This window comes from Macaca thibetana, chromosome 14, assembly GCF_024542745.1.
Source record: "Macaca thibetana thibetana isolate TM-01 chromosome 14, ASM2454274v1, whole genome shotgun sequence".
Classification (NCBI taxonomy): domain Eukaryota; kingdom Metazoa; phylum Chordata; class Mammalia; order Primates; family Cercopithecidae; genus Macaca; species Macaca thibetana.
The window spans coordinates 8,396,481-8,412,380 of record NC_065591.1 but is presented as its reverse complement, the minus strand read 5'-3'; the positions used below and the strand labels follow the sequence as shown (position 1 = coordinate 8,412,380).

At 52.1% G+C, this 15,900-nt stretch overlaps 3 protein-coding genes across 7 annotated transcripts in view; 1 reads left to right on the top strand and 2 right to left on the bottom strand.

Annotated features, from left to right (window-relative positions):
• EFEMP2 (EGF containing fibulin extracellular matrix protein 2) overlaps positions 1 to 15,900 on the bottom strand; it is a 363,083-nt gene that overhangs the window by 84,580 nt on the left and 262,603 nt on the right. The gene's annotated exons all lie outside the window — the stretch shown is intronic.
• The window catches only part of CFL1 (cofilin 1), a 170,576-nt gene that overhangs the window by 95,839 nt on the left and 58,837 nt on the right, over positions 1 to 15,900 (bottom strand). The window lies entirely within an intron of this gene.
• Positions 515 to 15,360, top strand: TSGA10IP (testis specific 10 interacting protein). 3 transcript variants are annotated; one of them, XM_050756645.1, is made up of 9 exons: positions 705 to 857; positions 1,943 to 2,079; positions 2,172 to 2,896; positions 3,066 to 3,213; positions 6,943 to 7,035; positions 8,715 to 8,885; positions 14,302 to 14,401; positions 14,587 to 14,711; positions 15,211 to 15,360. In XM_050756645.1, exons 1-9 carry the CDS (start codon positions 711 to 713, stop codon positions 15,332 to 15,334), a joined length of 1,770 nt encoding a protein of 589 aa, XP_050612602.1. In that variant the 5' UTR covers positions 705 to 710; the 3' UTR covers positions 15,335 to 15,360. The 3 variants fall into 3 exon arrangements, with proteins under 3 accessions (XP_050612603.1, XP_050612602.1, XP_050612604.1); XM_050756646.1 differs by lacking the exon at positions 6,943 to 7,035 and having other exon boundaries at positions 515 to 857; XM_050756647.1 differs by lacking the exons at positions 705 to 857; positions 2,172 to 2,896; positions 6,943 to 7,035 and having other exon boundaries at positions 1,962 to 2,079; positions 15,211 to 15,344.

Sequence of the window (15,900 nt, the reverse complement as noted above, 5' to 3'; positions counted from 1 at the left end):
ACCGCGCCCGGCTAATTTTTTTGTATTTTTAGTAGAGACGGGGTTTCACCGTGGTCTCGATCTCCTGACCTTGTGATCCGCCCGCCTCGGCCTCCCAAAGTGCTGGGATTACAGGCGTGAGCCACCGCGCCCGGCCCTGGCTAATTTTTTTTGCATTTTTGGTAGAGATGGGGTTTTGCCATTTTGGCCAGGCTGGTCTTGAACTCCTGGCCTCGAGTGATCCACCTGCCTCAGCCCCCTAGAGTGCTGGGATTACAGGCATGAGCCACTGCTCCCAACCTGGGAGTGCAAGGATTGAAATAAAATCTTGTGAAAAATCTTGTGAATCAAGTCCCTGAAGGAGCCATATCTCAGTTTGGCTCCTTCAGGGACTTTGCCGGGCCTGGGGGGCAGCACAGGAGACAGACTGACTCCCCTGTACAGATGGATGGGGAAACACAGGTGGAGTGGGGACAGAGGACTTACACCAGGTTACATGGGGAGCCTGTGGATGAGGCAGGAGCAGAGGCAGGACTTGGGCCTGGGTCTCTGCACTGAACGACTCCTGGGCACCCTGCTGAGCTCTCCCTTAGAAGGAGATTGGCCTCACATACCCCACTGACCCCTTCCTAGTATGCTTTCTGCCAGACCCCTTGAGACTGGCTGAGGACTGGTTGCCATAGAGATGGCCTGTTGGGCAGTTCCACGGTGGGGATGGGGGATGGGGCAGGATGGGGCAGGACACCAATATGCTAAATACCTACCAACAGTTGGTTAGGACCCCGTTGGCACGACCAGGGCAGGACATGCGGCTTCAGGCTCCGGGAACCAGCACTGGGCTGCTCAAGCTGCTGTCGACCATCTCTCAGGACAAGCAGGTGAGGTAGGCCCAGTGGGGGCACTTCCAGCTGCCCAGAGCCAGGTGGGCTGCCTTGGGTCAGGGAGGCCTGGGCTGGGGAGGCCCTTGAGAAGCCACGAGACCTGAGCTGAGATCCAGGTGAAAGTCAGGGAGGCAGGAGTGGGACAGGGACCACATGGAGGCCTAAAGGTCTTGGGAGAAGCTGAGGGATGACGCCTGGGGGTGACTCCCCGGGATGATGGGGTGATTCAGGGAACACTGTGGGAGGAGCAGCGTTTCAGGAAAGATTAAGACCACTTGGATGAAAATCACCTTGGTTTCTGCCTTGGCTGTAGCAGGTCCAGGGCCCAGTGGGACATTTGGGAGTGCAGTCCAGGGCCCAGAAGCGGCCTAGTGCAATGGTAACAAATCTGGGCTCCACCACTTCCCAGCTGTGTGACCTCAGTTACTCAGCCTCTCTGAGCCTCAGCTTTCTCCTCCAAGTGATGGGGGTGATAATGAGTACCAGCCTCCTAGGGTCCTTGGGAAGGTGTGTTTATGCATGAAAATCCTGAACACACAGTAGGTGCTCAGCAGGTGGTGGCTGTTGCTATTTTAATATGCAGAATGGAGGTGGTGTTCGGTCGGGTTTTTTTGTTTTGTTTTGTTTTTTGTTGTTTTGAGACTGAGTTTTGCTCTTTTTGCCCAGGCTGGAATGCAATGACGCAATCTCAGCTCACTGCAGCCTCCACTTCCCAGGTGCAAGCGATTCTCCTGCCTCAGCCTCCCAAGTAGCTGGGATTACAGGTGCAGGCCACCATACCCAGCTAATTTTTTTTTTTTTTTTTGTATTTTTAGTAGAGACGGGGTTTCACCATGTTGGCCAAGCTGGTCTCAAACTCCTGGCCTCAGGTGATCCGCCCCCCTTGGCCTCCCAAAGTGCTGGGATTACAGGCGTGAGCACCGCACCCTGCCCTGTTTGGTTGGTTTTCACGGTAACGAGGGCCCAGAGGGGCCCAGCCAGGCCCAGCCAGGTGCACAGAAGAGGAGGGCACCCAGGTGAGGTGCAACACAGTCCAGGAGGCTGCTTGAGCTGGCTGCTCCTCCCCTAATGTCTCTGCCCAGGGCCGCCTGGGGAGTGGTGATGGTGTGCCAAATCAGGACCTGCAGCGGAGGTCTCAGAGCTCAAGGCAGACAGCAAAGAAGGACCGCAAGCCCAGGGGCCAGAGCAAGAAAGGACAGGGCTCTGAAGAGGCTGAAGAGTAAGGAGCAGTGGGATGGGTCAGGAGGGTGCTGGGGGTCAGGGCCCTCTGGGGGCTGGTGCCGACCCTGACCCCACCCTGTCCTTTCTCAGTCTCTTCCGCCTTCCTCCTCGGAAGCCCTCCTTCCCCTTCCAGTGGGCCTGGGAGAGCATCGCCACAGATGTCCGGGCTGTGCTTCAGCCAAGTTCCCCAACCCCAGGCCACCAAGCCCTGCCCATGCCCTCCTCATCCTCCCAGCGCCAGTCCAGGCGCAAGTCCACGGCCAACCTCCCAGAGGCCTATGGCTGCTGCCGGAAGACAGAGGCGCAAAACCTGAAGGCGAGACAACAGCTGGGAGCCTGGGGTGGTGTCTCCATCCCTCCTGGCAAAGGGGAGCTAGGACCGGAGCCCCCCAGTGAGTGTGGCCTCCAGCCGCCTGGGAGGAGGCCAGGATCAGGATCGGCGTCCGACAAGCAGGTCCAGCTGCTAGGCCCGGGTGCTGAGGAGGCTGAGAGGGGTCTGAGTTCTGGGGAGCCGCCCCAGCGCCCCAGGAGGGGGTCCATCTCAGAGGAGGAGCAATTCTCAGAGGCCACAGAGGAGGCTGAGGAAGGAGAGCACAGGGCTCCCTGCAGAAGGAGGGCTGGTTGTCAGAAAAAGGGGCAGATTTCCGGAGAGGAGGCCTCGGATGAAGGGGAACTGCAGGGCCAGAGCCAGGGGAGCAGGCCTAGCTTCAACAACCTCCAAAGGCCACAGAGGAGGAAGACAAGGGCCAGGGAGCTGCAGGGGCCATGGGACCTGGAGAAGCTGCACAGGCAGCTACAGAGAGACCTGGATTGTGGTGAGCGTGCGACTCGGGGCCCGGGTTCCCCCGAAGCTACACTGTGGGGAACAGGGAGCAGTCAGGGAGGCTGGGCTCAGGCAGGCTGGGCTGTGCTCTGGGTGTTGCGGGGATTGCCCAGTGGCCTGGGAGAGAGAGGCAGCCCCTGACTTGGTCCCACTGTGGGCAGGCCCCCAAAAGCAGCCCTGGAAGGCTTTGAGGGCTGCCTTCCAGGCCTCCAAGCAGAATGGAAAGGCCTATGCCTCGGAAGACGATGAAACTTTCCTGTCTGCCAACCTCCCCAATCGCACCTTCCACAAACGACAGGAAGCCACCAGGTAAGAGGGAAGAGAAGGGAGTGGGAGCCCATGGTGAGAAGTAGAGATGGAGCTGGTTCTCCAAGAGATGCTTAGGCATTTGAACTCTCATTCCTTTATTTATCCATTCACCAAACTTTTGGATCATCTATCCATCCATCCATCCATCCATCCATCCATCCATCCATCCAACTACTGGTAACATCCACTCAACCATTCACCCATCTCTCTGAATACCCGGCCAATTGTCTACTGATACAGCCACTTTTATTTCCCATCTTTTCTTCTATCCATCCATTAAACTATTAACTAAGTGATTAATCCAACATTTATTATCTACTCCTGGGCCCTTAGGATGTAACTATTAAAAGACTTGGAATTAGCTGGACATGGTGACACATGCTTGTAGTCCCAGCTACTCAGCAGGCTGGGGTAGGAGGATCTCTTGAGCTCAGGAGATCAAGACTGCAGTGAGCTATGATCCAGCCACTGCACTCAGCATGGGCAACAGAGTGAAACACTGTCTCTAAAAAATAAGTTAAGGGGCTGGGCGCGATGGCTCACGCCTATAATCCTAGCACTTTGGAAGGCCAAGGCGTGCAGATTGTCTGAGTTCAAGAGTTTGAGACCAGCCTGGGCAACATGGTGAAACCCTGTCTCTACTGAAAATATAAAAAAATTATCCAAGTATGGTGGTGCGTGCTTGGAGTCCCAGCTACTCAGGAGGCTGGGACATGAGAGTCACTTGAACCTGGGAGGTGGAGGTTGCAGTGAGCCGAGATTGCACCACTGCACTCCAGCCTGGGTGACAGAGTGAGACTCTGTCTCAAATGAACAAACAAACAAACAAAAAACCCAGTCTGGTCAACATAGCGAGACCCCTGTGTCTACAAAGGAAAAAAAGATTAGCCTGGCTTGGTGGAAAGTGCCTGTAGCCCCAGCTACTCTAGAGGCTGAGTCAGGAGGATCTCTTGAGCCCAGGAGTTCAAGGCTGCAGTGAGTCATGATCACATCACTGCATTCTAGTCTGAACAACAGAGCAAGATTCTGTTTCTAAAGCAAAGGAGATAGTGGGAGCTGAAGGGGAGACTGGAGGCCGTGAGGAGACTGTTGGCAACACTGAGGTGAGGAACCATAGGCCCTGAACAAGGAGGCCCTGTGGATGGAGGGAGGGGATCCATTTAAGAGACACTTAGGCCGGGCGCGGTGGCTCAAGCCTGTAATCCCAGCACTTTGGGAGGCCGAGACGGGCGGATCACAAGGTCAGGAGATGGAGACCATCCTGGCTAACACGGCGAAACCCCGTCTCTACTAAAAACACAAAAAATTAGCCGGGCGAGGTGGCGGCGCCTGTGATCCCAGCTACTCGGGAGGCTGAGGCAGGAGAATGGCGGGAACCCGGGAGGCGGAGCTTGCAGTGAGCTGAGATCTGGCCACTGCACTCCAGCCTGGGCGACAGAGCGAGACTCCGTCTCAAAAAAAAAAAAAAAAAAAAAAAAAAAAAGAGACACTTAGAGGCTGGTTCAATAGGCCTTGGTGACTGGTGACAGGTGGCATGTGAGGGCAGGGGAGAGTTCATTCAGCATTTTTTTTTTTTTTTTGAGACGGAGTCTTGCTCTGTTGCCCAGGCTGGAGTGCAGTGGTGTGATCTCCACTCACTGCAAGCTCCGCCTCCTGGGTTCACGCCATTCTCCTGCCTCAGCCTCCCATGTAGCTGGGACTACAGGCGCCCGCCACTGCGCCCAGCTAATTTTTTTTTTTTTGTATTTTTAGTAGAGACGGGGTTTCACCGGGTTAGCCAGGATGGTCTCGATCTCCTGACCTCGTGATCCGCCCATCTCGGCCTCCCAAAGTGCTGGGATTACAGGCATGAACCACCGCACCCGGCCTCATTCAGCATTCTTATGCACCCCACAATTCTTTTTTTTTTTTTTGAGACAGAGTCTTACTGTGTCACCCAGGCTGGACTACAGTGGTGCAATCTTGGCTCACTGCAACCTCTGCCTCCCGGGTTCAAGTGATTCTCATGTCTCAGCCTCCTGAGTAGCTGGGACTCCAGGCACGCACCACCACACCTGGCTAATTTCTGTATTTTTAGTAGAGACGGGGTTTCACTATGTTTCACTAGGGTTTCACTGGGTTTATACCATTCTCCTGCCTCAGCCTCCCGAGTATCTGGGACTACAGGCACCCGCCACCACGCCCGGCTAATTTTTTGTATTTGTAGTAGAGACGGGGTTTCACCGTGTTAGCCAGGACGGTCTCTATCTCTTGACCTCGTGATCTGCCCACCTCAGCCTCCCATTGTGCTGGAATTACAGGCATGAGCCACCGCGCCCGGCCGCTGGCTAATTTTTAAATTTTTTGTAGAGATGGGGTCCCGTTATGCTGAGTTTGACTTTTTTAAGATTTGACACATAAGGGAGATTATATGGTATTTGTCTTTCTGTGCCTGGCTTATTTCACTTAACATAGTGTCCTCCAGGTTTATTCATGTTGTTGCAAATGACGGGATTTTCTTCTTTTTAAGGCTGAAGAATGCCATTGTGCATATATACCACCTTTTCTTTATCCGTTCATCTGTTGATGGAATCTTAGGTTGATTTCAGATCTTTGCTACTGTGAATATTCCTGCAATGAACATAGGAGTGCAGCTATCTTTTCTTTTTTTTTTTTTTTTTGAGACGGAGTGCCCGCCACCTTGCCCAGCTAGTTTTTTGTATTTTTTAGTACAGACAGGGTTTCACCGTGTTAGCCAGGATGGTCTCGATCTCCTGACCTCGTGATCCGCCTGTCCCGGCCTCCCAAAGTGCTGGGATTACAGGCTTGAGCCACCGCGCCCGGCCAACCTTTTCAACATACTAATTTCATTTCCTTTGAATATGTACCCAGAAGTGGGTTGCTGGATCTCATGGTAGTTCTACTTGTAATTTTTTGGGGGAACCTTGATATTATTTTCTATAATGACTGTACTAATTTATATTCCCACCAACAGTAAACAGAGGTTCCCTTTTCTCCACATCATCACCAACCCTTATCTTTCATCATTTTGATAACAGTCATTCTAACAGGTGTGAGGTGATATCTTATAATCACTTTATTTTGCATTTCCCAGATGATTAGTGATTAGTGATGAAAAAGACATTTGTATGTCTTTTTTTGAGAAATGTCTATTTGGGTTATTTGCTTATTTTTTAATTATTATTATTATTTTGAGACAGAGTCTCACTCTGTCACCCAGGCTAGAGTGCAATGGCATGATCATAGCTCACTGCAGCTTTGAATTCCTGGATCCAAGTGACCCTCTCACCTCAGCCTCCTGAGTAGCTGGGATTACTGGTGCATGCCACCACGTCCAGCTGATTTATTTTTATTTTTATTTTATTTTATTTTATTTATTTATTTATTTATTTATTTATTTATTTATTTATTTTGAGAAGGAGTCTCGCTCTGTCGCCCAGGCTGCAGAGCAGTGGCCGGATCTCAGCTCACTGCAAGCTCCGCCTCCTGGGTTTACGCCATTCTCCTGCCTCAGCCTCCTGAGTAGCTGGGACTACAGGCGCCCACCACCTCGCCCGGCTAGTTTTTTGTATTTTTTTGGTAGACACGGGGTTTCACTGTGTTAGCCAGGATGGTCTCGATCTCCTGACCTCGTGATCCGCCCGTCTCGGCCTCCCAAAGTACTGGGATTACAGGCTTGAGCCACCGCGCCCGGCCCAGCTGATTTATTTTTTAACTTTTTATTTGTAGAGATGGTGTCTTGCTATGTTGCCCGGGCTGGTCTCCAACCCCTGGCTTCAAGCAATCCTGCTGCCTCCACCTCCCAAGGTGTCAAGATTACAGGTATGAGCCACCATGCCCTGCCTCTTTGCCTTTTTTTTTTTTTTTGAGATGAAGCCTCACTTCATCACCCAGGATGGAGTGCAGTGGCATAATCTTGGTTTGCTGCAACCTCCACCTCCCAGGTTCAAGCGATTCTCTTGCCTCAGCCTCCTGAGTAGCTGGGATTACAGACAGACACCACCAGGTCTGGCTAACTTTTTTGTATTTTTTAGTAGAGACAGGGTTTCGACATGTTGGCCAGACTAGTCTCGAACTCCAGACCTTAAATGATCCGCCTGCCTTGGCCTCCCAAAGTGCTGGAATTTCAGGCGTGAGCCATCGTGCCTGGCCTTTGCCCATTTTTTAATTGAGTTATTTGCTTTCTTGTTACTGAGTTATTTGAATTCACATATTTTGGATATTAACCCCTTTTCAGATGTATGGTTTGCAAATATTTTTTCCCATTCTATATGTCATATCTGTTGATTGTTGCCATTGCTGTGCAGAAGCTTTTCGGTTTGATGCAACTTCATTTGTCTATTTTTGCTTCTGTTGCCTGTGCTTTCTGGGTCATATCCAAAAAACCATTGCCCAGACAAGTGTCATTAAGCTTTCTTTGTGTGTGTGTGTGTGTGTGTGTGTGTGTGTGTGTGTGTGTGGCAAGGTCTCAATCTGTCGCCCAGGCTGGAGTGCAGTGGCTCAATCATGGCTCACTGCAGTCTTGATTTCCTGGGCTCAGGCGATTCTCCCACCTTAACCTCCCGAGTAGCTAGGACTACAGGTCTGGGCCACCACGCCTGGCTAATTTTTTGTATGTGTAGTACAGACGGGGTTTCATCATGTTGCTGAAGCTGGTCTCAAACTCCTGGGCTCAAGCGATCCACCTGCATCAGCCTCCCAAAGTGCTGGGGTTACAGGTGTGAGCCACCATGCCCAGGCTTTTTTTTTGTTTTTTTGTTTTTTTTGGCTCAAGATTGCTTTGGTTGTTTGGAGTATTCCATGGTTCTATATTAACTTAAAATTATTTTTTCTATTTCTGTGAAAAATGTTATTAGAATTTTGATAGGCTTGCACTGAATCTGTAAATTGCTTTGGATAATATGGACATTTTAACAATATTAATTTTTCCAAAGCACCCTTCATTTCTTTTTTTTTTCTTTTTCTTTTTTTTTTTTTTTTTTGAGATGGAGTTTTGCTCTTTTTGCCCAGGTTGGATTACAATGGTGGGGTCTCAGCTCACTGCAACCTCTGCTTCCCGGGTTCAAACAATTCTCCTGCCTCAGCCTCCTGAGTAGCTGGGATTACAGGCATGTGCCACCACGCCTGGCTAATTTTTGCATTTTTAGCAGAAACGGGCTGTCACCATGATGGCCAAGCTGGTCTCGAACTCCTGACCCCAGGTGATCCACCTGCCTCCACCACCCAAAGTGCTGGGATTACAGGCATGAACCACCGCGCCTGGCCTGCAAGCAGGAGACTTCTAGAATGAGTAGGGAAAGGCCTTGAGCTGGGCCCGAGGGTTGAGCCTCCAGGGCAGTCTCTGTCGTGGACTTCCATGACAAACCCTACTCCCAGGACACTGGCTCTGGACCCTGCAGCCCCTCCCCACAGGCTCCCATATTCCCTTATCCAGCCCCTGGCCCTCTGTGAGGCTCCTGTTGCCCATAAAACTCTCATTCCCCTTCCCTTTCTCACCCAAGGAGCCTGCTGCAGGCCTGGGAGCGGCAGCGGCAGGAGGAGCGGCAGCAGGCCGAGCTGCGGCGGGCCCGAACGCAGCATGTACAGCGGCAAGTGGCCCGCTGCCTGGCAGCCTACGCACCCAGAGGGAGCCGGGGCCCTGGGGCGGCCCAGCGCAAGCTGGAGGAGCTGAGGTAGGGAGCCTGGGCTTGGGGAGGCCTGGTTGGGAGAAGGCAGGGAGGCCGTGCCAGGTCTCAGTCTATAGGACTGAGGAGCACCAGCCCTTGCCTTCCCTGGGGCTGGCCAGGCCACTTCACTGCGTTTCCAGATAAGGACGCTGAGTCATGGGGAGAAGGGGTCCATGGAAGGCCACCCAGTTAATAATGACAATCTCTGCAGCTGTTGAATGGTCAAGGTTAAAATATGCATCATGTATGATTACCCTTTTTCAAACCTTCATTTCCTGATTTCCAATGCCAGACATGCTTGTTATAAAATTTCAAAGATTACAGAAATAATGCCTGGAAAGGTGAACAGCCCTGTGACTGCACTCTGGGAGATAGCCATTGTTCACAGTCAGCTGAAGAGTCGCATTTTGTTCTCTTCCTATATTGTGACCATTTTCTGTTTTTTTTTTTTTTTTTCAGACGCAGTCTCGCTCTGTTACCCAGGCTGGAGTGCAGTAGCACGATCTCGACTCACTGCAATCTCCACCTCCCGGGTTCACGGCATTCTCCTGTCTCAGCCTCCCAAGTAGCTGAGACTACAGGTGCCCACCACCAAGCCCGACTAATTTTTTTTTAAATTTTTATTTCATTTTTTATTTTTAGTAGAGACGGGGTTTCACCGTGTTAGCCAGGATGGTCTCAATCTCCTGACCTCGTGATCCACCCGCCTTGGCCTCCCAAAGTGCTGGGATTACAGGTGTGAGACACTGTGCCTGGCCGTGACCATTTTCCTAATAAGCAAATTTGTGGGCAAACCTTTTTGGACTCCTAACAGGTCCGTGAAACAGGCAGTATTGCTGCCGGTGGGCCTCGTCAGGCTCTTCCTTTGGCCACACAAAAGAATTCGAGAGCAAGTCCAAAGGAAGAGCAGGCAAAAAGTTTATTGCAAAGCAAAGGCCGCCCTGACCAACGTGGTGAAACCTCATCTCTACGAAAAATACAAAACTTAGTAGGGTGTGGTGGCACATGCCTGTAATCCCAGCTATTCGGGAGGCTGAGGCAGGAGAATCGCTTGAACCCGGGAGGTGGAGGTTGCAGTGAGCTGAAATTGCGCCACTACACTCCAGCCTGGGTGACAGAGCGAAAACTCCGACTCAAAAAAAAAAAAAAAAAAAAAAAAAAAAGGCCCACCCTGAGGACTGCTCAGAAGGAGAGACGCAGCTTGTGCCTTAAGAGGATTTCCTTTTATGGGAGTTGTTTATACCTAGTCACAAAATACTGGTGAGGTCAGGTATGCAAAGGTGGACCTGTGGTTGGCTCATGCACTCAGCATCTGCATACTCTAACGTGCATCACATGAAACATTAGCATATAAAATCTCTACCTAGGGGTGTGTTTTTTACTATTAAAATGAGGAAAATGTTGCTATAACCACAACCTTGAGCCTAGCTGTGTATGCGGAACCCCGAGAAGTCCTTAGCTCCCTCCAAGGCAGGAATTTGTAGCTAACGGCTTCTCAGGCTTTTGGTGCTGATTGGCTGGAGATTGGGGAAGCTACATTCTGAATAAGGGGCTTTTGTTTTCTTTCCTGGGCTGTGCTAGGTATCAGTGAACTTGTAGCCATCTGTATCCCCTAGGACTGCTTATCTTGCAAAAGTGTTAGGTGCTCAGCTGGGCGCTGTGGCTCCTGCCTGTAATCCCAACACTTTGGGAGGCTGAGGCAGGTGGATCACCTGAGGTCAGGATTTCGAGGCCATCCTGGCCAACATGGTGAAACCCCGTCTCTACTAAAAAAAAAATAATGGCCGGGCGCGGTGGCTCAAGCCTGTAATCCCAGCACTTTGGGAGGCCGAGACGGGCGGATCACGAGGTCAGGAGATCAAGACCATCCTGGCTAACACGGTGAAACCCCGTCTCTACTAAAAAATACAAAAAACTAGCCGGGCGAGGTGGCGGGCGCCTGTAGTCCCAGCTACTCGGGAGGCTGAGGCAGGAGAATGGCGTAAACTTGGGCGACAGAGCGAGACTCCGTCTCAAAAAAAAAAAAAAAAAAATAATAATAATAATGATAATACAAAAATTAGCCGGGGGTAGTGGAACGCGACTGTTAGTCCCAGCTACTTGGGAGAATCGCTTGAATCAGGGAGGCGGAGGTTGCAGTGAGCCGAGATTGCACCATTGCACTCCAGCCTGGGTGACAGAGAGAGACTTCGTCTCAAAAAAAAAAAAAAAAAGTTAGGTGCTGATGCACGAGGGCACAGGGGATACAGAGCCACTGCAAAAGGAGCCCCTGGGGCCTCACACAAGGGGACAAGTCAGTGTGGCCCGCTCACCTTACTATCCTACCTCGGTATCTCCACCTGCATAACCTCACCGGTGAGGAACCGGAGGCTCAGAGATCTTAAATAATTTGCCAAAGGTCATGCGTGGGCAGCAGAATTGGGTTCCAGCCATGTTGCCGCCCTGTCTGAGTGCTCAAATGCTCAGCCTTTAGACGAAAGGCACCAGGACCTTTCCCCAAGAGCCCAAACTAGTGAAACAGGCAACACAAATAAATATGACCAAAACTAGTGCCAGTGGTTTGAGTACCTCCTGGGTGCAGTGGGCGCAGGGCATCTTTTTCTGCACCCTGTCTCCTTTGGTCCACGGCAAGTGGGGCGAGGGTCCTGCCCTGCCATAGGGCCACTGATGGCTCAGCAGGGTTCTTATCATCTACTCTTTGAGGCTCAGTTTTTTTTTTTTTTTTTGAGATGGAATTTCACTCTTGTTGCCCAAGCTAGAGTGCGATGGCGTGATCTCGGCTTACTGCAACCTCTGCCTCCCAGGTTCAAGTGATTCTCCTGCCTCAGCCTCTTGAGTAGCTGGCATTATGGGCGTGTGCCTCCACGCCCGGCTAATTTTGTATGTTTAGTAGAGACAGGGTTCCTCCATGTTGGTCAGGCTGGTTTCGAACTCCTGACCTCAGGTGATCCACCCACCTCAGCCTCCCAAAGTGCTAGGATTACAGGCATGAGCCACTGCGCCCAGCCAAGGTTCAGTCTTAATCACCCCAATTTTACAGATTTGGAAACAGAGGCTCTGAGAGGTCAAGTGTGTTTTGGGGGACTGCTTGGGCCAATGTTGAGGGGGACCCTTTCTCCTTCCCAATCTCGCTCTGTTGCCCAGGCTGGAGTGCAGTGGCGTGATCTCAGTTCACTGAAACCTCCATCTCCCGGGCTGAAGTGATTCTCCTGCCTCAGCATCCTGAGTAGCTGGGACCACAGGTGCAGACCACCACACCTGGTCAACGTTTTTCTATTTTTGGTAGAGACAGGGTTTCACCATATTGCCCCAGCTGTCTCAAACTCCTGACCTCAAGTGATCTGGCTGCCTCGGCCTTCCAAAGTTTTGGGATTACATGCATGAGCCACCGCGCCCAGCCAAGTGTTTTGTTTTCATAGTAAGGCAGGAAGTATAAGGTTCAGAACTCCAAGTGGCAGGTGCAGCAAAAAGAGTGATTCAACCTCACTCCTTTTACTTTCTATTTGAGAGGGTTAAGGCATAAGTAGATATCTCCCATGCAGTCTCTCAGCCCTTAGAGCCTGTGAACTTCACTGTCTGAGCGGAACAGGAGACTATGTCTTGCCTAGGAAGGGCGGGCACAAAAGAAGTTGTCCTGTGGGAGGGAGGCATGTGTCTTCCTTCCATTCTGAGATGATGCATGGGGCTGACACCCACAGGCACCACTTCCCTTTCTGCTCTGGGCTCCTGTCATTGTTTTTTTGAGACAAAGTCTCACTCTGTCGCCAGGCTGGAGTGCAGCAGTGCGATCTTGCCTCACAACCTCCAACTCCCTGGTTTAAGCGATTCTCCTGCCTCAGCCTCCTGAGTAGCTGGGATTACAGGCGCACGCCACCACTCCCAGCTAATTTTTGTATTTTTAGTAGACGGGGTTTCACCATGTTGGCCAGGAGGGTCTCAATCTCCTGACCTTGAGATCTGCCCACCTTGGCCGGCTCCTGTCACCTCTAACAGAAATAGCATAAAGCATCCAGCAGGAAAAGTGCACAAAATATCACAGAAAAGATAGGGACTGCCAGCTCATTTCCCACCTCCCCTTGTAACTGCCATAAATTCCTCCCTAAATAGTGAAAGCCTTTTTTTTTGCAGTAACTTGTGTTTCTGGCCATGGGTTTTCAAATCCATGTCTTTTTCTCAATGGAGGAGGGTTCCCTCCCTGGCACAGGGCCAAGGGGCATGGCCCAGCAAGGCTGTGTTTTTCCACAGGGCCCAGCACACTCGCTGAGGTCCCAGCACAGGTCTTGGGGTCTTGTCTGTGTCTCCCCTCCCTTCCTGTCCATGGGTGCTGCCTCCACACCTCAAGGCCTCTCTTAATGTGCTTCACAGATGGATGCCTGGTCCCATGTGGGCTGTGGCCCAAAGGCCCTTCTTGCTGCTAGGGTGCTCTCTTCAGGAGTGGCAGTGACACTCAAGTCTGTCAAGCAGACACATTTATGACAAGTGCACAAACTGGGTTTTGGGTTTTTTGAGACAGGGTCTCCGCTCTGTTGCCCAGGCTGGAGTGCGGTGGCACAATCTCAGCTCTCTGTAGCCTAGACCTCCCAGGCTCAAGCGATCCTCCCACCTTGGCCTCCCAACTAGCCAGGACTACAGGGGCACACCACCACGCCTGGCTGATTTTTGTAGAGACAGGATTTCACCATGTTGCCCAGGCTGGTCTCAAACTCTTGGGCTCAAGTGATCCACCCTCTTTGGCCTTCCAAAGCGCTGGCATGGCAGGTGCGAGCTGCCACGCCTGGCCATGCTGGGTTTTTAGAAATAAAAACTGTGCTTCCCCAGTGGAACCCTGATCTCTCCAGGGTGTGTTTTTTAAATTTGAAATATATATATTTTTTTAGTTTCTCTGTCCCATTTTCCAAGCTGTCTGCTTATAAGAACCAGAGAGAATGCTGGCAAGCTTGTCCGATCCCTGCTATATAGCACAGTGAAATAAACTGAGCCCAGAGCCAAGAGCCCAGAGAGAGGCCTTGCCCAAAGTCACACAACCAACAACCACAGCTCCCCCTCAAAGGGAAGAGGATGGGGAGGGAAGGCTATGTAAGCAGGTGTCTGGAAGCTCAGAAGCTAGCACTGGTCCCTTTCCCGTGGGGGTGGCACAGGAAGATTGGCAAGCCCCAGCTACACAGGGCTCGGCCCCTCACTTCCTAGCTGCACAACTTTGAACAAGTCCCTCAACCCTCCTGAGCCATCAGTAAACTGGATGAATAATTTCCACCCTGGCTGACTTCACAAGCAATCCAGGCCAGAATGGGAATGAAATAGCTTTGTAAAGGTGAGGGTGAGGACGTGAAGATCCAATCTTTAGTGAAGATGAGCCGGCTCAGGAGTGGAGATCAACAGTTGTGTCCACGGTTAGCTGCACAAAGGCCTGTCTCCCCTGCAGGCGCCAGGAGCGACAACGCTTTGCTGAGTACCAAGCGGAGCTGCAAGGCATCCAGCACAGGGTGCAGGCCCGGCCCTTCCTGTTCCAGCAGGCCATGCAGGTGAGGCTGCCCCCTGTGAAGAACTGGCTGAGTGGGTCAGGGAAGCAGGATGCGAGTAGGTCCCTGCAGATAGGATCCCAGGGCTGCTGCCCTCTGGAATCCCTGGGACTCCCTCAGTAAGCAGAGCCCCACCTCGCCCTTGGCAGCCCTGGTGCAGAGCGAGAAGCCCTCTTCTCTCTCCTCAGGCCAATGCCCGGCTCACTGTCACTCGGCGCTTCTCCCAGGTGCTGTCAGCACTGGGGCTGGATGAAGAGCAGCTGCTGTCCGAGGCAGGAAAGGTGGACAGAGAAGGCACCCCCAGGAAACCCAGGTGAGTCTCCCCGGCAGGTCAAGAACTGGCCCTGCCATGCTGCTGTGGGAAGGGCGCCCACACCAGCACTCTGGGCTCTGGAGGGCCTCCCCCAGGACTGGCAGAGAGCCCGAGGAAGGCAAGGCCAGGGTTGTCATTCCTACTTCTCAACGAGGAAACTAAGGACCTGAGGGGCAGGGCCATGTTTAAGGACACAGGAGCGAACAAGCAGCAGAGCCAGTCTGGGACTCTGCAACCACATGAGCAGCCACACACCAAGCTCTCATTAGGGGCTGGCACCACCACGCTAGTCACCCCATGTCTTAGAATAACCTGGTACAGAGCAGGGATTATGAGGCCCACTTGGCAATAAGGAAAGTGAGACTCGAGAAGAGTCACTTTGCTCAGGATCACACAGCAAGTCAGTACAGGAGCAGGGTTTGAAGCCACATTGTCAGTGGTTTCCTTGGGCATGGGGGTGAGAACTGCAGAGCCAGGGGCCTCTATCTGTGTCTTGAAGGAGCCACAGGTCAATGGGGGTGAGAATGGAGCACTCTCCTCAGAGGCCCCCAAGGACAGAACCCACCGGCAGGCAGCCTGACAGGCACTACAAGCCCAGCCTGGACCCGGAGTGCAGTTTCTGAGATAAAATTAAAGGCTTTATGGTAAACACAGTGTGGGATTTCTGCTGGTGGGGGTGGTGGAGGCTACGGGTTGGAAGTGGGAGGTGGCAGGTGGGCAGGCAGCTCTGTCCCCGCACTCCCTCCCCTCCAGGAGCTCTGGCTCTTTTGGTTCCCTCCACCCAGCACACACAGCCCCTTCTCTGCTCCTGAGGAGTGGGGACATCTCAAAGAGCAAGAGCTGTAACTTCTCCACCCCATCTTCAATGTATATGTTGGGTCCTATAAATTCAAGCGTCAATAAGACGGAATGACTCCTGCCTCTGAGGATGCCCAGTGAGTGGGAGAGGGCGTGGGCCCTTAAACGGGTGCATACATATCCCAACCCACGCTCACATCCCAAAACACGCTTATATCCTAACACATACTCATATCCCAACACACGCTCACATCCTAACACACGCTCACATCCTAACACACGCTCACATCCTAACACATGTTGAGTTGTGCAAGGCAGGGAGCCACAGACTGAGCAACCCTTGGGTGAGGGGAGGGGTTTCAGGACCGATTGGGATTGCGTGCTCTGGGCT

Bases quoted from the DNA above. Each gene is read 5' to 3' on its own strand.
- TSGA10IP (XM_050756645.1), top strand. From the start codon at position 711: ATGGGGCAGGACACCAATATGCTAAATACCTACCAACAGTTGGTTAGG. The intron at 2,897-3,065 runs GTGAGCGTGCGA...CACTGTGGGCAG, and splicing joins ACAGAGAGACCTGGATTGTG to GCCCCCAAAAGCAGCCCTGG. The intron at 14,712-15,210 runs GTGAGTCTCCCC...TGTGTCTTGAAG, and splicing joins GGCACCCCCAGGAAACCCAG to GAGCCACAGGTCAATGGGGG.